At 40.0% G+C, this 19,908-nt stretch overlaps 2 protein-coding genes across 5 annotated transcripts in view; one reads left to right on the top strand and one right to left on the bottom strand.

Moving 5' to 3' along the window:
• ST6GAL2 (ST6 beta-galactoside alpha-2,6-sialyltransferase 2) overlaps positions 1–1,669 on the top strand; it is a 178,898-nt gene extending 177,229 nt beyond the window's left edge. For both annotated transcript variants that reach the window (XM_074909371.1, XM_074909379.1), the window contains exon 6: positions 1,280–1,669. In XM_074909371.1, the coding sequence (XP_074765472.1) occupies positions 1,280–1,548 (269 nt within the window). In that variant the 3' untranslated portion in view covers positions 1,549–1,669. The remainder of the gene's footprint in view (positions 1–1,279) is intronic.
• Positions 1–19,908, bottom strand: part of LOC141961979 (opsin-3-like) — a 100,251-nt gene that overhangs the window by 7,119 nt on the left and 73,224 nt on the right. Inside the window, exon 5 of one of the 3 annotated variants that reach the window (XM_074909398.1) lies at positions 151–324. The exons of the other annotated variants lie outside the window; for them this stretch is intronic. Within the exon in view, the coding sequence (XP_074765499.1) occupies positions 253–324 (72 nt within the window). The 3' untranslated portion in view covers positions 151–252. Of the gene's footprint in view, positions 1–150; positions 325–19,908 lie in introns of those variants that run through there. 3 annotated transcript variants of the gene reach the window in all.

The raw sequence follows: 19,908 nt of genomic DNA, 5'->3' as shown, positions 1-19,908 counted from the left end.
GCAAACCTTTGTTTGGCTTTAAACAATAAATGGATTTCCATATGGCCTTTCTTAGCTGCTATTGACAGTGCTGATGATGGTCTGCCGTTGACATGTGGCAGGAAGAGATGCGTTGGCGTTTGGTGGATTCTTCCTCACTGAGCACGAGGTGGTCAGGGGCTTTTCTGCTCTAAGAAGGGATTCACTTTCCTCAGCCTCTCTCCACGTGACTCTTCACACAGTTGTCAGAAGCTGTGGGATTTTGTGCCACAACTACATGGATGATGTTTTCTTATATGCCCTTCTGCATGTGTTTAGGCTGCCTTCTTGGTCATGTCTTCCTGCCTGGAGAGAAGCAATTGCTTCAGTTTCAGACTAAGAAAGTAATAACATTGTAACAACATTGTAACAATGATATTGTAATAAGGTGGAGATGTTTCAAGAAGTACATTGATACCCTAAAGTTGCTAACAATCTGCATGAACCATCCAAAAGTTGTCAAGGCAAGAAATGTGGGTGATAATGGCCCATTTTCTATTCTTGCTTCCCCTTGCCATGTTGTACAAAAAAGAAAAGGGAAATCAGTCAGATTCTTCACAGCCTTGAAGATTAGTGTGTGTGTAATTATTTGCAAGACACAGACACCCAAAAGCACAGAGGAGGATTGGGCAGACCTGGATTTTTTTTTATATCTCCTGTACATGGGAGGTCAGAGTTTCTACCACTTCCACTGTGGAAGTGGTAGAAGTACCAAGAAGATCTCCTTAAAAGCACCAGACAACTGCTCTGTATATATGTGTGTGTTCTGTATTCTGCAAGTGAACATAAAGACCTGGTCTTCTTGCTAAATAGCTTCAGGAAATGATAATATACAAGAAAACCAAGAAGAGTGATCAGTTGACTCAAAAAAATTAGCATGCAGCTGCATGAGGTCCCTGATTCTTGGGGGGGATGTTTTGTGGACAGGATAGGGTAAATGGGGAGAGGTGAGAGAGAGCAGTTCCCTCACTTGAGGAGGCTGATGGTGGTATGCAAGCCCTTCATAGTTCTTTTTATTCTTTCCTTATGATTGTTGTCCTACCCCATCTACTCTACAGGAATCACAACCTTTATGTATCAGAGACAAGTGAAAGCTGCTCTAATAAAAAGAACTATTACTTCACTTAATGATTTTACAGAAGTAAAGCTGTGCAACAGCAAAGGAAAGCAGGAAAGAAAAACAGATGAGATGCCTGCAGAGAAATTTCTGTGAGAAAGATGAAATCTGGTGTTCACTTTTTTTTTCCACGTTCTGCTCCAGGTATCCTCATCATGATGTCCATGTGTAACGAAGTGCATGTATATGAATACATCCCTTCAGTCCGACAGACCGACCTGTGTCACTACCATGAACTCTACTATGATGCAGCTTGTACGTTAGGGGCCTACCACCCACTGCTCTACGAGAAGCTCTTGGTGCAGAGGATGAACAAAGGTTTGCAGGATGACCTGTATCGGAAGGGGAAAGTCATTTTGCCAGGGTTCAAAGCTGTCAAGTGTCCCAAACGAAATAATTTCCCGCACTTGTAGAAGAGAGTCCTTCAGAAACAATGTGCAATAAGGTACTACTGTCGTACTATAAACAAGAAGAGAATACTTGAAAAATGTATCTTAGACCAATCTAGTCTTGAGTCTATAAATTGTAATTAAGTAGCAGGCATGAAAAAGACTTCTTTTCAGAGCCTGAATATTTATTACTGCTTTGCAAATAGTTAAAGAAAAAAAAAAAAAAGGCTTAGCTCATGAAAGGTACAAAGGACATACTTAAACAGAAATATAATGTATTGTTGTGGGTGTGACTGTCAGAATTTGTTGGTGGTCTCTTATGCCACATATGCTAGACTGTAACTTTTTTTAAAAAAGAACTTATTTAACTGTTAAACCTGGCATTGTGAAACAGCCTCTATTGTTCATGTACAGAGTGGCCAGTTGAACAATGCAGTATTTCTCATGGCATCACGGGATTTTCACACTCTCCAGGATTGAAGTAATTGTTACTACGAGCTGTGCAGTCATTGACTAGAGTAGACTTTAATTCCCATTCATAAGCAGGCTCAGTTATAGACCTCCAACTGTACAGAGGGCTTTATGGTGGCTATGAAGTCAGTGCAGATGGAGATTGGCTGTACACACACAGCTAAACCATTTAAACTACTAGATGAAACTTTTGATGCCAGACCCCCATGCTCACACTGACTGCATGGGGCAGAAGAAAAAGAGAAATGTCTCATTTCTTTAGAGAGCAACAAACATATTTGTAACTCATTCAGGAAAAAATTTTCACTGGGAGGTCTGTCAAGAGGGTGTTAGTGAGATGGAAATGATGCCTTCCCCTGGTCTGCACAGGTAAAGCTGATCCAGAGAAAGCCAAGGGAGGCTGTGGAGCACTTACATATCACACTGAAAGCAAGCGTAGAGGGAGCTCACCTTTCTGCAGCAAAGATAGCATTCAGGATTATGGACATCCTTTGTTAAGTATTTCATTGGGATCTGTATCAGAGTCACTTGTTCACAAGCTACTGCTGCTAGGAAAGTATAGGGAGTTTTCTGAGAAAAGAAGAGGCTATCAGCATATTTTAACATTTGAAAGACTATACCCCAGAGAAGCTTTAATGCCTGCAAAAACCTGACTACAGATTGCATATGGAGATAATTTGATATTTTCCTTCATAACACACAATGAGAATATTCTCTAAGGCACTTCTAAAAATCTGCCTGGTTGCTAATGTATTTAAAGCATTATTTTTCATGGCAAGACTTGAGTTTCAGATTTTCCAAGTGGCAGGAGGTTAATGTTTTGCTCTTTTTTTTTTTTTTTTTTTTTTTTTTTTTACACAGATGTACCCTTTCTCTTAGGGCAAGTTCAGCAGGAATGTATGTACACAAAAGCACAGCTATATCCCACTCATGTCCATTCAGTAAAAAGGCAGACAACCCAAAAAGGCACTGAAAAGAATAGCTGAGTGATTGTGGTGGAAAGTATTTTTTGTGTTTTCTCTTAAGCAACAGAAACACAATTGAAGAGTGCACACAACATTAATGACTATTTACTCCTCAGTAGTAGTGTAAGTATAATCACAGAATCCTTTTTCTCTCACTCTGGTTTTTGGGTCTGATGATTTTCCTTCCTCAAAAGTGAAGAAGTCTTACATAGGACTTAGCCTTCTTTTTCCCATGTAGTCTCTTAATTTGGGCTTTATGATCCTCTTAAGATTCTTTTTGCTGACAGAAAGTATGTCCAGATGATCTAAAACCCGTACTTCTGTATTGTGTGGATAGTTATGTCCATAAATCATTTTGGTACATGTCAAAATGAATAGATTTTACTCATATTAGCCTTAGGCTCTGGGTATATTACATACTGATTTCTTTTTAATGTTATGTGTGGCAACAACGAGTTAATAACACTGTTACTTAATCTTGTGGAGAATAGATAAACTACATAGAATCTATTTTTCCATATGTTTGGTACCCTGTTTGCAAAACATATGAAGTTGGAGCAGTGCAATCAAACATTTCCTGTACACTGGATGAGCTACTACATGTTTGTAAAGGGAATTGGTTAGCTTTCTAGGACTAGTGAATATGTTATTTTTCCATAAACTGGAAATTCTCAAGTTCTGAAAAGAAGAAAAAAAGCTTGGACTGATTTGCAACCACTAACCTCTACCTTTGTTTTCATGAAGAAGAAAAATACTAACCGCATTACTCAACTACTCACACCAGAATCATGTTGTATTATTCCCTCAGTAATTTGTCAGAATAATCAACATAGCTGTTGTACAGAACATGGCAAGTGTTTCATGTAACAAGTGCTAAGCATACCTACTTAATACATCATTTAAATAACAATGCAGAATGAGGTCTGAAATGTTATAAAATGAACTGTGTATTTTTAATTTACTGGACTGTGCACATTCAAGCCCTCCAGCAGAAATTTTTTCTTTGCTGTATCCTGATTTATACAGCAGTCAGTTCTTCTTCCACAAGTGCAAATTTGGGTGCTGTAGCACCGTCACCTCAGAAGATGCTGCAGAGCTGTGCTGCAAATGCTTGCTTGCTAACAAAGGTGGAAGACCAAGTGATGCCCATCTTGAAAAAAATAAGCATCCCTGGCATGGCTTCCCAACACTGGTTTTCACTGTGATGTTTCACTGGTCTGCCTGCTCAGATACCTTGTGGCTGCTTAAAGAGATTTTACTCCCCTACTTTGTCTTGTCCTCTGGTTTTTGGCACAAGGGCAAGTGTGCCTGATCTGCTGACTGAGGGTTCACTTCCACTTGCTGCAAGAGGGGAAGGGGCAGAAATAAACGGGGAATATAAAGGACCTGCAGAGGTGCTCCCCTCACTACTGCTTACACTCCATGGCGTTGGCACTGCTGGCTTTTCTAAGAGCCCACCAAGTATTTTTGCATTTGTGGGCATTTCCCCATCCCTGGTGAAGGCAGAGAGATCTTTACAAAGAATCACATTCAGTAAATTTAAAACAGTGAGTGTGTAGTAACACTGAACGATGTATCTTTCAATAGTACTAACATGTGAGAGTGCTGATTTTAGATACATACATTAAATGGGGTTTGGGGGAAGAAGATACAGACATAGCTTCTTAGATCTCGTGTGGTTATTACACACTAACAGAGTGGAACAGCACCATAGACAAGAGAGGTTTGCCCAAACCTGGTTGTTGAGGTGCATCATCAGCCGAGCAAATGCCTCTACTAGTGGACCCTTGAGCTTCCTTCACACTTACTGCAACAGTGCAGGTTTTAAATTTATGGATTTTACTGAAAAGTAGGAGTAAGTTACCTTCAAAAGCTATCAAGCCTCATTTCTGTGCCCTGGTGCTGTGGACAACAGATGCAGTTAGCTGAAACAAACCAGAAGCTTAAGGAAACTTGCTGAATTTATGCTGACTTTCATTATGCTCTTTTTTCCACTGTGAATTCTGTAACTTTTCTGCCTTTCCCTTTTTTGTGGTGCTCTATCATGTTATGCATTCAGCTTTTGGATGGTTAAATCAAGGTATTCTTATGTTTATTCAAGAAAAAAATACGATTTTGCCTCATTTTGAGCCAAAATATTTTGCTAGAAGAAAAATACTAATTGTTCCATTCCTTTATAAGTCTAAAGGTTACCTGAGCATAAACTCACCGCTCAGTCAGTCATTCCTTGGATTAAAATACTACATCTTCTTTTTTTAACTTGCTATGCAGTTTTATGCTGTTGAAACTGATAAAGTCAGTGAAATTACCAAGATACAGGAAATTCGTACCTTTGGGAAGAGAGAGGGTTGATTTACACAGTCTAATCTACACTCTTTCTGTACAAATTTAGCTAAATTATTGTATGTCTTTGGCCAGAACACTTTCTTCGGTGAAAACATCCAAACTCTGAACTTGTTGCTGTAGATCTCTTGCCAAAGTCAGGAAAACTGAGAGAGTTCATTTAAATGAAGACAAGTGTCTACACTCAGTGGTTGCACAGGCAGAACACAGTCATTTTAAAGATGGATTGAATTAAACAGGAATTCAAAACACATGTAGACCAATCCAATCCATAGTGGGGCTTTTCTTTTTCATTTCCTGTTTTCTTCAACAGTTTTTAAGGATGGAAAATACCATTTGGACAGTGATGCAGATGCACCATGGAAGGAATATTAAATGCATTGACAGAAAAAAAAAATGGCTACTATTTTTCCCTTCATGCTCTCTAAAGTTGATGCATATTCAATAAATGAAATTGTTTTTTGAAGTAGGTAATTGAGAAGACTGTCATTAGAAAGCATCTGAAACTTTCCTGGGAGCTATCCTCTCACACACAGGATACCTGATCTAACTGTTTGAAATTTAAAGTAGCCCGTGTCTGGGCATATCTGCATCACTGAATGAATTTTGACACTGAAAATTTCTTCCCTCTGGCTTAGTGATCAGATTCAGAGTTTTGTTCTTCAAATAAGAGTTGTGTGTAAAAGCCTTACATTTATTCATACCATCTCATCACTCTTATAATATGTAATCATTGAGCTATTCAACTATAGACTGTGTACTTTTTTAATAGCTTTGAGAATTATTTTGTATGATGATTTTTTTAAATGAATGTGTACTCTAATAACAAAGCTTAAGATTTTACAGGAGTCACATTTTTAAGCAGTGTTTGTATACATTTTAACACTTTTTATATTTTCTATTATGATTTTGTATATTTTTATGTATGCACAGTGTACAGATTTTTTCCTGTAAATAAAACATTTGTTTTCATTTGTTTAGGAGTGCTGGTCTTTTCATATTGCCTTGAGTGAATGACACTGAACTGCAGATGGAACAAAACAGGGAAGGTGCCTGTCAGTTCTGCCCACAGTTGCAATGAAATGTCAAATGAAAATGGACAGATAGGCTTTCACAGTAACCTACAGAAAAGAGGCAAATATTGTAAAGCCAGTTTCATTCTAAAATGAACATGTCTGCCTGGGCAGCTGCTCTAGGATTCCCCTGGGAGAATATACCATGCTGCTGTATTTGGCAGTAAATTTCTTGGGATAGTCAAGCCCTCTAAGGAGGTCATGCTCTGATGACTTGATGCTGTACTCAAAAGGCTGGTGAACTTCAGCTAAATGGCTGTGCCACCCATTCAAGGAATCCAGCATCATGTTCTAAAGAATAAGAGCAGACTTTTTAATCAATTATTAATTAAAATGAAAAGCAATTTACCAAAGGGAAAACAAAGTCACACAGAATCACAGAATATCTAGGTTGGAAAGGACCCTGGAGATCATCTAGTCCAACCGTTTGCCTAGCACAGTTCCCACCTACAGCATATCCTTAAGCTCTAAATCGACCCGACTCTTAAACACCTCCAGGGATGGGAACTCCACCACCTCCCTGGGCAGCCCATTCCAACACCTCACAACCCGTTCTGTAAAGAAATGCTTCCTAATATCTAGTCTGAACTTTCCCTGTCGCAACTTGAGGCCATTACCTCTTGTCCTGTCACTTTCTACTAGGCTAAAGAGGCTCATCCCCAGCTCTCTGCAGCCTCCTTTCAGGCAGCTGTAGAGGGCGATGAGGTCTCCCCTCAGCCTCCTCTTCTCCAGACTAAACACCCCCAGTTCCCTCAGCCGCTGCTCATACGACCTGTGCTCCAGACCCTGCACCAGCTTCGTTGCCCTTCTCTGGACACGCTCGAGTCATTCAATGTCCTTTTTGTAGTGAGGGGCCCAAAACTGAACACAGGAATCGAGGTGCGGCCTCACCAGTGCCGAGTACAGGGGTGAGATCCCTTCCCTGTCCCTGCTGGCCACGCTATTGCTGACACAAGCCAGGATGCCATTGGCCTTCTTGGCCCCCTGGGCACACTGCTGGCTCCTGTTCAGCCGGCTGTCAATCAACCCCCCCAGATCCCTCTCTGACTGGCAGCTCTCCAGCCACTCCTCCCCAAGCCTGTAGCACTGCTGGGGGTTGTTGTGGCCCAAGGGCAGCCCCCGGCATTTGGTCTCATTGAAGTCATTCATTCTGTGCTGAAATACCATACAATTTAACCACCACAAGTCTGCTTACATCCAATAAACTTTAGGCGTTCTGCTGCTTTTGGTAGTGTTTGAACTACGCAGTGGCTGGAGTTGGGCCAATGGAGGGAACAGTCACTGTTTTCATCCCAGGGAGTCACTATGAATCCATGCCAACATTAAAGCTAGTTACACATTAGTGGAATGATAAAAGTTGGATTGCCATTGCATAAACTCCTGGGAGCCAGTAATCATGCAGCTCATCCTGTGGTTTACACCACCTTCTGGCAGGCAGTGTTGAGGGGCTAATTATTATATGTCACGATATGCAACACCTCTCAGAAAAACTCAGAACAATATGCTACCCAAGGGGATAAACTGAATGCTGGGATGCATGAACAAAGCAACTAATGGATGCTTTTCAAATCCATCAACTTTGCTTTTACTGTGAGGTTTTTCATTTTAAAAAAACCCAACCCAATAAAACATGATCGCTGTACTCCATCTGATAAAATTCTTAGTCAACTTCATTGTCTATGACATGAGAGAGGACATTCTTGTCTCACTGCATACAAAATAATATCTCGGTAGGAGGTTGAAACCCATGAACTATATTGTGTGAGGTACAGAGAGCATCTTGCTGTTCTTTAGCAGTGACAGCTATAAGAGGTGCGATGTTAGCTTTCTGATAGTATCTCAGGGAACCCTGGAGTCAACTCATTTTCAGGTTTATTCCCAAAACTGAACTGCCTTTTTCTGAACAACATGCCTTTGAAGGAGGTATCTTTTATCTTTTTATTCATAGTAGTCAGCTGTGTTTCACCTGAGCAGCTTTGAGGGGCATAATTCTCTGGCAGGTCAAACTTCATACAGGTATTTTGGTCTGTTTATCTGCGTTATTAGCTTGCCCATTGTAATCTGGCTGAAAGACATGTCTCAGGATAATTGTTCCAACTTGCTGTCTTGACTGCAGCATAAACCTGTTGAAGTGATTCTGCTCCTCTGTTCTAGTGAGACCCCCACCTACCTGGAGTGCTGCATCTATCTCTGGAGTCCTCAGTACAAGAAAGACATGGACCTGGTAATGGTTTTAAATTAAAAAATGGTAGATTTAGACTAGATATAATGAAGAAATTTCTTACAATGAAGGTGACGAAACACTGGAACAGGTTGCTGAGTGGTGGTAGATGCCCCATTCGTGGAAACATGCAAGGTCAGGCTGGACAGGACTCTGAGCAACTTGATAGAGTTGCACATGTCCCTGTCCATTGCAGGGGGGTTGGACTAGGTGACCTTTAAAGGTCCCTCCCACCCCAAGCTAATTATGATTCTACAATAAGAACAGCTAGACAAGTGAGGGAGGAGCCAGTGTTTTGCTATAATCACACCTGCTAACTTCTGCAGGAAACTGCACCTGCAGCAATGACAACTGACTGACTTACTGCAGGACTACTTCATAATCAGTATGAACAGTCCACTAATACTTGTGGTTTGGTTGGATTTCTATCCTAGCTCTCCTAGCATCTCTATCTTTCCAGGGTGACAAGTGGATAATTTGATTGCTTCATCAGAATAGCAGGGATTTACCTGCTGCATCCCAAAACCTACCAATGTCCACTCCATACATTTTCCCTTATTTTTTATATTTAGATTCTACCTTCTTGCAGTGGTAAGTTACTTCAGATAGAGCACTTCAAAGAAATTACTGCACTTTTGTGGAAGTACAGCCTGACCCCTGAGCTTCATGCCTTGACACCCAAGACAAGTTAGACATACATGTCCTGTTATTTCTTTTTCCTAAAAATATGCTAATGTTCAAGTAAATGCTTATTAAGTTTGATGGAATGCTAACTGAATATATTAAAATGTCAGGGAATTAACTGTAATGCAGTAATATATGGGGACTTCCCACTGGAGGCAGAGTAGCCACCAGAAAGCTGACAACACAAGTAGGTTGTGACAAATCACAGGAGCCATTGCTGGAGTGGTTGCTGGATTCTTTAAAATTACAAAATTAAAGGAAGGGGTCCAAGGGAAGGAAGGGGAAGAGAAAAGGAATGATGATGCACAGCAAGGAAGGAGAAAGAAACAGCTAGAAACATGTACCATACCAGATGGAAAGGAAGAACTACTGCTTTTTCCTCATAGCTACTTAACAGTTTTGGCTGTTTGTTTCTTTTTTTTTTTTTTTTTCCCCCTGGACATTCGGAGAGGAACCCGACTCATCTGCTGGTGCTCATCTTGCTGCTGTCAGGTTTAGTGTGCTGGGATGTGATCTTAAAATGAAGAACTAAGATAGAGTTAAGAACAGTAATTGACCTCTGCTGAGTCTCAGCTTCTTTGTAAACATGAGTCCCACAAATTAAACTGAGAAAAGACTAATGGGGTTACATTACTACACTCTGAACAACCTCTTCCATGTGCTCATAGTCATCTGTATGATAACTGAAATAAGAAAACCCATTTCCTCTGGTGACCTGTTTCTGCACATAGACAAATACAAATCGAATACCCTCTTGGTTACAGGATGCTGGCAGATAAGGGATAATTGCTGTAGTAACAACTCCTTATATGTTTTCGAGAGGACTCCAGAAACCCCGAGGGGTTCAGGAGGACAGCAAATAGACATCACAGCTGCCTTGATTTTATGGAAGCAGCCAGAGGGGAAAATTGCTACCAGTGCTGACTCCAGGCTGTGTCAGCTGCTGTTAATTGCCTCACTCCCAGATGATCTGACTGCAACTGAACTTCCTAACAACTATTTTGCTGGCTCACCTTCTCAACAGCGAGGTTTTTCCACCCTCAGTCCTGGAGTGCTGAGGCATGCGGTATACTGGTTACATCTTGCACTGTTGCTACCATGTGCAAGCAAGTATGTCTCCTGTGTAGGTGAGGCCCTCAGAGAGGGGGGAATGGAAGAGGTTTGGAGGTTTCTGGATTGTTTTCTCTAAAACTAGAAGACTTTTTGTGGTTTAAGTGTCGTTTAGTCATTCTTACATCAGTTAAAGGAAGCATAACATGAACATGCCTTAGGAAGCTAGAGTATATAATTTGTCAGTTGTCTAATGTATTGTAGACTAGGTAGCATTCCTGATCCAAAGTATATACACCTTGGATTAAAACAGCGACAGCAGGAAGAATTTTTGGCAAGGCAAGAAACATGAGATGTGTCTCCTGTGAAAGCTAACATTGCCTGAAGTCTACCCCTAGGCACAGCCTTGCTGCCTATGAGGCATGTGAGCCAGGAGCGCATATAAGGTGCTATATCCTGAGCATAAGGAGGACAGTTGTATGGGCAGATGACTAGGAAGGAAGAGTAGGGAAAATTCTGCTCTGGGCCTGTTCCTGAGCCTGCTTTTTCAGAAAAGAGGACAGGAGGATTTGCTGAAGCTTCCTACCGGATCTGGCGACATTAGTTTTTTCTCCCTAGCAATATTCCTATCTGGAGGTGTTGGGCTGGTTTTCAGTTACTTTCAGTGCTTGTTTTGTTCTATACAAATGAAATCATAGGCCATCTGACAGACCTGATTTAGACTTTACAAATGCATGGGGCTGAATGTAACTATCAGGCCATTAGGCATTTTAATGAGCAGCTGGAGCATCCCAAGAACAGTAGAGATGAGAAGAAAACAAATCAATAAGCTGTTATCAGAATAATACTAATGAAGTTGTTCCATGGTAGAAGAGCAGGGAGGGCAGAAACAAGAGCATATACCAATGTCTGAGAAATAGTACCTTATTTTCATGGATATAGCATACTATTCAGACAATCCTTGATCATATAAAAGTACTCTTTTCAGATAAGTCCTCATGAAATATGTTCTCATAAAGTGAACAAAGTGAGATATCAAAGCTGCAGGGATCATAAAGTGGGGACAGTTATTTTGTTAGAGGAAACAGAGAGGAACTTTTCTTTACTCACACTTCAATGTAACCAGCATTGCTGCTGACCTTCAAAGGGATTGGCTGTGTACATGAAAGCACGCTATCCACAATGCTACTATGTCTTCAATGCACATTGGTTTAAGACAGCACTGTTGCTTTCAATGGGCTTTATCACTGCAGGAAATAAAGACCAATTGTCATATTTCTCTTGCACATGCTCTTCCCTGGCCTTAAATAGAGCTACTAAAACCCATACAGTATACAAAAGAGGTAGCATATGTGAAGTTAATTCCTCCTACCTAAAAGAAACTTAAGAGGAGTTTCCTAAAGCAATGTGAGGAACAAGAGCAGGCAAAGAACTTCAGTGGATAGCAACAAAATGGATCCTGCCTCTACTTCCTATTCCCATTTCATTAGGTCAGAATTGTTTGGGACTTTGCAGTGTGATTGATGGATCCTCACTGACAGAGGCAGCAGCAAATTTGCCAGTCCCTACAGTAACATTTCACTTCATAAGGAGAAATGAAGGGTCTATTGCTACTGTAATATGGGATGAGTGATTCCAGATTATTTTGAAATAACTCCCATTTTGCTGAAAGTTCAAAGCATAACAACAAGAACTATTTTGACATTTGAAAAATGTGTTTATTTAGTCATAGTCGATATGCTGTTCTGCCTTGTATTTTCAGTTCTTCACCCATGGTTGCTGGATCAGCCCACAAGGATTAAAAGAAAGCCTCCAGGTGACTGCGATGAGTTTATGCTGATATATTTCCACCTCAATTCTGCTATGACTGGATTACATTAATAAATGTAGAAATGTAATCTTACTGTGTTCTTTTTTGCTGTGGGTTACGAGCTGCCTATCCTTGGCTGTGTAATGCATGTTTAGGGAAAACAGTTCTTCCAGATATTCCTTACAGAGTTTCACTTAGGCTGACCGAGAACACTGTGCAAAGAAATCCAAAGCCTTATTTTTGTGAGGTTATTTTTGTAGTACAAAACCACTGGTTATCTTCCCTTGTGAACTACTTAGGGTTGTTTGCCTTGAGGGTGGGTCATTGTCTTACATTCTACTAACACTTACACACACACAAAACTTCAGCAGTTCCTGGGCATTTTACCTACTGAGTCTTCCTTGGCACTGTCTTCCATTCTGTCTCTGGCTAAAACTACAAGCCCCACATTCCCATAGCACCTGCCCTGTTGCTACAGTTTCTGTTGTCCAAAATGATCTTTCCATCTGTTGCTATTAATGACAAATGGGAGGTGCTCCTATATGGGAATGCTGGAAGAATCTTTTAATTACCAGATACACATCCTGCTGCTGGAAGAGGGCTCTTATTACAGACCACGTCTTGGGAACCATCTTTCTAGTTTTTTATCTTTATCTAGGTTTGCAGCCAATTAGGTATTGATTTTACCCAAGACAGAATTAGGAATTACCAGAGTTAGTTTGATTTGTGACTTTGTTTTGGTAGCAGTTTTTTGGTTTTATGTGTAAATGCAACAACAGAACCAATTGGGTTGAGAAATAGGAATTTCTGCTGTGATGGAATTTTTAATTCTTCTACAATTTCTTTCTTATCTCAGACAAACCAAAAAAAATATCAAAAAATTCCAGACAAAACATTGGACTGTCAGAATGTCCAATTACAGGTAGAAGCCTTCACAGAATTAAAGTTCAGCTTCATTCTGCTTGTTCCCTCATAAACTAGATCTCTGGGCTGGGCTACATTTCACTGCATGTCCTACCCTAGTTGAGCCACCACTGTTCCTGCACTGATGCATGGGGAATGCAATCTGGTAAGGGTGAAGGACAGTGTTTTTTATTGAGGATATATTTCACAGGAGTCAAGGTGTAGAGGCTTAGGCATGGAGATCTGGCCTGAAATGGGACATTTTATCATTATTGTTTTCCCTGCTGAAAATAAAATTGGCAAAATTAACAGCTTCTAATTCTGCATAAACCACATTTTGCACTGAGAAAATGCTTTAATGGGACAAGTTACAAAATTGCCCAGTTTTTATTTTATAACTCATAGAAAACCCTTGATTTTGATGTTGCTCATCACTGAGAGAGAATGGACTGATGGTGAAAAGGAAATCAAGTTATATATATTTTTGGTTAACCTTTGAATTGTACTTGTAGTGTATTCCTACTGGCCTAAAGCCATCATACATAAAAGTCTTATAAAGCCCTGGGTGTGTTGTAATGTCTTGAGTAAGTATTTCCCCTGAAGGGAGAAAATATTACATCTGAAGCAGGATCATCAATAAAGTACTCAGTATACAATAGTTGTACCTTATATAATGGACCCCTGCATATTTCTATACACCCGTTTCTGAAAATCTGCTCCTAAGGGATTTAAGAAGTCAGTGTAGAGTTGATGGTCTTGTTTTCCATTCACATTCTGAAGATAACAATAATCAAGGGAGTTAAGCATTACAAACAAGACAGAAACAAGAAATAACTCCTAATGCTTTGAAGTGTCGATCCTCTACTAACATCCAATGAACGCCTAAGTTGTTTCCCAGATTAAATACTCAGTCCCAAGTATGGGTTATAAATTGTTGTTTCTTCATTTGAATTTTTCATCATTTCAGAAATCTAAAAGAGTTACTACATGGAGAAAACAGAAGAGGAAAGCATTATGAAGCCAACATGTCATTCACCAGAATGTTGCTTTTGCTACCACATATGCATGCCACCAGAGTGGCCTGTTGCCTACAAAGTAAGGAAATGAAACTAATGAAAGATAGGACCTTTGCAGGACTGATTTTGCTATGACTACACATTAGTGATGTCAGCTGGGCATATCTTGGTCACAGGCATTTGCACAGTATCAACAACTCTGACTATATTTGAGTGTGAGACTATGTATAGCAAACAGTAGTATTAAACACATTTGTGTTTAGATTTGACATCAGTAGGATAGGATCCGATAGGCTAGAACCGAATATTCTAGTTGGAAGGGACCTACAATGATCATTTAGTGCAGCTGCCTGACCACTTCAGGGCTGACCAAAATTTAAAGCATATTATTAAGGTCATTGTTCAAATGCCTTTTAAACACTGATAGGCTTGGGGCATTAACCACCTCTCTAGGTAGCCTGTTTCAGTGTTTGACCACCCTGTCAGTAAAGAATTGTTTCCTAATATCTAGTTTGATCCTCCCCTCACACAGCTTTCAACCATTCCCACACGTCCTGTCACTGAATACCAGGGAGTTCAGCAAAGATGAAGAGATGAGGTCACTGGAGGAAATGAAAAGAACTGAAGTAGTTAGCCTAGCAATATGGAGACAGAAGGTGATCTGGTTTGTATGTCTCAGTATGAAGAAAAGACAACTACCAAAGAAGGGCTCTTTGAGTAAATCAGGAATAAAGGTTTTTTAACTGTCTAAAAATAAATTTAGTTTGAAAGCAGTTACTATACTAAACACCAGAGGAATAAATCTCTGCAACAGCTTCTACTTCAAAGGACAAGGAACCTCAATTTTTTTTTTTTTTCATTTGGACACTGTCAAATTTATGAATTGCATTAAATGATGCAGTTTATAATGAAAAGGGATTTACTCTAATGAATTGCAGGCCCAGTATAGTTTTATTTTATTTATTTTCTATACTGTGGCAACCATTATTTCCTTGAGTACAGCAGCTTTTTTGCCCTGAAGGAAGAAGGACATAATGATTAAATCATAAAGTTCTACAGATTTGGATTAGAATTGCCATGCATATTGGACAGTAATCTAACCTTTGATCCTCAGATTTCTCCTGCTGTAAAACTAGGATGATGTTAATGATGTGCTTTAGATGGATACTGAAGATTAAATCAATTAACAATATTTGTTTAGAGGAGGTTACGTAAATGATGAAAAATATTCTCTGACTAGGAAATCTCATTTTGTTTTTCTCTATATCCACCTAATCTGAAATGATTGTTGCTTGAATGGTTAGTTGGATACATGACTGCAAAGATATACCTGGTAGACACAATAAAACTCTGAGAAGTAATGTCAACTGACAGTAAATGTACAAAAATATCATACTCTGGATAAAATTTTAGTATTATGCTGCTGCCACATAACTAGAGATTATTCAGTGATTGACAGAAAAGGAAAATGGGTTACAGGGTTACACTTACTTTTAAAAATCTTTTTCATCTGTTGAATTTGATTTTCCTCATAAAGAATTTAAATTATTTGTTTATATAATTTCTTGGATTGCATTAGAGGTTTTGTTTTCTTCAGCTGACCTATGCCTGCATTCAGCTTTGAAATAGTGAGTTGCAGTGAATACATAGCTGGAGTCCTATCTGTAACATGTGGACATATTACAGAGAAGTGGAAGCATTAGAATTAAAATGAGGAATTTTGAAGCCAAATTAATGCTTGACCTTAGCCAGACCAAGTTGTGGGCTACATTTCAGTCTGATCCCTGACCTGGCATTGCGGCTGAGATCACTGCAACAGAAGATCTCAAAACATGAGTTCAGTGTGGCTTGGAAACGCTATTCTGAAGAGCAGAACAAGTTCAGTCTGCCCGTAGATCCTGTACACCTTTGTAGGACCTTAACTGTCCACACCACACTTGGAAGTCAGTTCAGAAAAAGATAACCAAAATGCCAAGTTCTTTCACCCAGCTTCTAGATCACACTAAAGTAATGGCAAGCGAGAAACAACACAGTCATTAATGCCTTATCCTGTTTTTCCTGTATTTCTCTTAGAACTGACTGAGCTCTTGATCATCAAGACTCTCCCTTAAGGACAGATGCACATGTGAAGTCAGCAAAGAAATACTGTTTTGGTTGAGTTTCTGCTGGTGTATACTTGCAAGAACAAACAGGAATACCAAGGGGCCTTGCTTATAACAATCCTAACACCTTTTTTTTTTTTTTTTTTTTTCTTAGCTGTGAATAGCATTCCATGCTTCTGTAGTAAGCTCTGGGTACTGGAAACTTCCATTTAACTCTCAATCTACTCTGCAGGTTTAATGTTACAGGTGGTAGTGTATGAAAAATAGCTGATTGCAAATGGTGTCCTGAAGCTCCCAGCACAACTATAGGCTGATCACAACATGCAAGTGCAAACAATTTGACTGAAGTTGTTTTTCCTATACTGGAGAAAAGTTGAGATTTGTAACCCTTCAAATTCTTTGAATCCTTAAACAGTTTGTTGTTTTATGGCCTTTTGGATAGTGATAATGATTTTAGAGCTCAGATCTGTTTCCTACAGATATTTCCCTGCCAGCCTTCAAACAGGCAGGAATGTTAATCTCCTGTCATTCAGTTGCTGCAGTTAACTCAGATTTCTTTGTCTCTGCTAGGGTAAATGTGATTATGACCATTTCTATTGACCAGCATCGCCTGCAGGGTTGTCAGAAAACAGTTGAGGCAGTGGTGCCTCTTTTCTAAGCTAATCTCAATGAAAATGCACTAGGGTGGATGTAACCTCTTAAGTTGAGACTCAACTATATTTTTGTTTTGAAAGTTGACTCATCCAAATAGATCAAAATGTTTACCTACATCATGCCGAGAGGCTTATGCTAAATGACACTGATCACTTAAACCTCTGAGGAAATAGGTTAGTCATTCAGTTTCACAGAATATGTGGAAAAGACAAGAAAAGTCCTAGTAAGTGTGTTATTTGACAAGATTACTTTCTATATCATAGAATGATAGAATGAGGTGAGTTGGAAGGGACCTTTGAAGATCACCTAGTTGAAGCCTTCTGCCATATGCAGGGATATCTTTCACTAGGTCAGGTTGCTCAAAGTCCTGTCCAACCTGGCATTATACAATTCCAGTGATAGAGCATCCACAACTTCTCTGGGCAACCTGTTCCTGTGTCTCACCACCTTCATTGTAAAAAATTTCTTCTTTACATCCAGTGTAAATCTACCTTATTTCAGCTTAAAACCATTGCCCCTTTTCCAGTCACTACAGGCCCTGGTAAAAAGTCTCTATCTGTCTTTCTTATAAGCCCCATTTATGTATTGAAAGGCCACAACAAGGTTTCCCTGGAGCCTTCTCTTCTCCAGGCTGAATACCAACTCTCTCAGCCTTTCTCCAGCAGAGAAGTCTTCCAGCCCTCTGATCATTTTCATGACCCTCTTCCGGACCTGCTCTAACTTGTCCAAGTCTTTCTTGTACTGGGGTCCCCAGAACTGAACACAGTACTCCAGGTGGGGTCTCACCAGAGCAGAGTAGAGGGGCAGAATCACTTCTCTCAACCTGCTGGCCACAGTTCTTTTTTTGCAGCCCAGGACACAGTTGGCTTTCTGGGCTGAAAGCTCACATTGCCAGTTCATGTCCAGCTTTTCACCCACCAGTACCCACAAGTCCTTCTCTGCAGGGCTGCTCTCAATCCATTTATTTCCCCTTCTATATTGATACTGGTGATTCTCCTGACCCATGTGCAGAACTTTTGACGTGGAATGTTTAACTTCATAACATCTGCACATGCTAACTCCTCAAGCCTGTCAAGGTTCCTCTGGACAGCATCCCTTCCCTCAAGCATATCAATGGCACCACTCAGTTTGGTGTCATCTGAGGTTGTACTCAGTGCCCCTATGTCTTTGATGAAGATATCAAATAGTATTGGTCCCAGTACAGACCCTTGAGGGAACCTCCCTCTCTCTTTTTGCACTACTTGTCACTTCAAATTTGACCTCAGCTTCACACTCTTTGGAGTGTCCTCTTTTGTTCTTTCAGAAATGCCTGTTTTATTTTGCATAATGTATATGGACTACAAAAGAATCCCATTGTCTTTTCTACAAACTTTACTCATTGCGTTTTCCTCTAGGTGTTCTGACCCATTCATTTCCCTGGTCTAATGTGGCAGTCTCTTCCCACTTCTGTGAAGCCCCATATTTCTCCAGTGCTATGGAAAAAGCAATATGCAAAGAGACATAAAAATATTAGATGCTGTTTGAAATAATATATAAAGATATATTGCTGACCTTCACAATGTTTAAAATCCTATATAAAGAGATATTGCTGACTTTCACTCTCTCTGTCTTCCAAAAAGGAGGATCTTTTAACTGGATGTCATTTCCATTACTGCATTCCCTAGCCATAAGTTGCAAGTCATTATACAGTCTAAAACACATGTGCTTATCCTGTGTTTGTGTACATTCATGTGTATTAGTTTCCAACTTTATTTAGTATTTTGCTTGCATAAGAGGTGGCCTGGCTGTCTGCTTCCTACTTTTGCCCTTGGTCTAAAGAAGCGAGTCCTAAACCCTTCTCTGATATTGAAGCCGGTCCAGCCCCCAGAAAGTATCCACACAGAAGGCAGGACAAAGCTGAGCTTATGTCACCATACTCAGACAGGTTATACCAAGGATGAAGACTGGGGCATCATGAAGGCTGGCAGGGGCTGCTTGGGACCCTAGTTAAATGCTTGTTATTTACTTGAACTGAACATTTTGTCATGAGCTGCAAGAGAAATTCTTAATGTAATTTTGAACTCACTGTGTGAAATGCAGTTATACATTATGACAGCAGTAAAGGTGCCCTTGAGACCTTTCTTCTCTTTGCCCCTCAACTTTAAAAAGTCATAACACTGCATGCTGGGAGACAAATAAAGTCAAAACATTTCTGAACTGTACTATAGTATTGTATTATTCTCTACTAAGAGATCATTTTGACTTGGCCCGTTTTCAGCTTAAGCAATTCTATTTGGACAAAAAATCTTGCCATTTCCAGATGACTGAGAAGGTAATGCAGCATCACTTCTTTGTGTTGACTATTATTTACTCAAAGTCAGCCCAGCTGCCAGTGAAGAGATGAAAAAATAGATCATGAGTATTAACATCTACATGAATTTTAATGAAAAATTATGACAACTTACGATAATAAAACTTATGGTAAGCTCACAAACATCTAGAGGGTCACGAACTAAAAAAACAAGGTCTCTTTTCATGACTTACTAGGTGTGTTCTAATCTATGCATAAAATGAGGCTTGGCACAGTTGTCCCTGCATTGTATGCTATCTCTCTGGATCTGTAGTTTTGTGTCCTCACGCAGCTAAAAATATCTTAGTTTACCAAGCGGGAAAATGTGCAGCTTAAAATAAAACCCCAGTGTTAACTTATCCACATATTCTTGCAGCTTTAAAAATGAAACATGACCTTTTGTTAGAAATACTGAAAACCACGCAATACCACATGAAAATTGACTGTGAAAATACAGCTGTTATACAGCCACTTGGGAGATGTTAAGGCTTTGCGTTTCTTTTATGATTATCATGTGTAGTTCTGTTTCCCAACGTGCATACGCACCTCTCCCGGCTCACTGCATAACGTAAGATCAGGAAGGACGAAAAGGGTTGCTGGAAAACTGTTATGCAGACAGATTATCATTAAAGAAAGAAGGACTCCTTGTTCCTTGCCTGTCAGCCGGGAAGTTCCATGAAGGCCCTGGAAGGGGAGGCTGGTTCAGGCAGCGACCCACTGAGTGGAAGATGGGTGGTGGTGGTAGTACAGCTTCCCAGGGACC

This window comes from Athene noctua, chromosome 1, assembly GCF_965140245.1.
Source record: "Athene noctua chromosome 1, bAthNoc1.hap1.1, whole genome shotgun sequence".
NCBI lineage: Eukaryota > Metazoa > Chordata > Aves > Strigiformes > Strigidae > Athene > Athene noctua.
The sequence above is the reverse complement of the archived record's forward strand: the minus strand, read 5'-3'. Positions and strand labels throughout refer to the sequence as shown.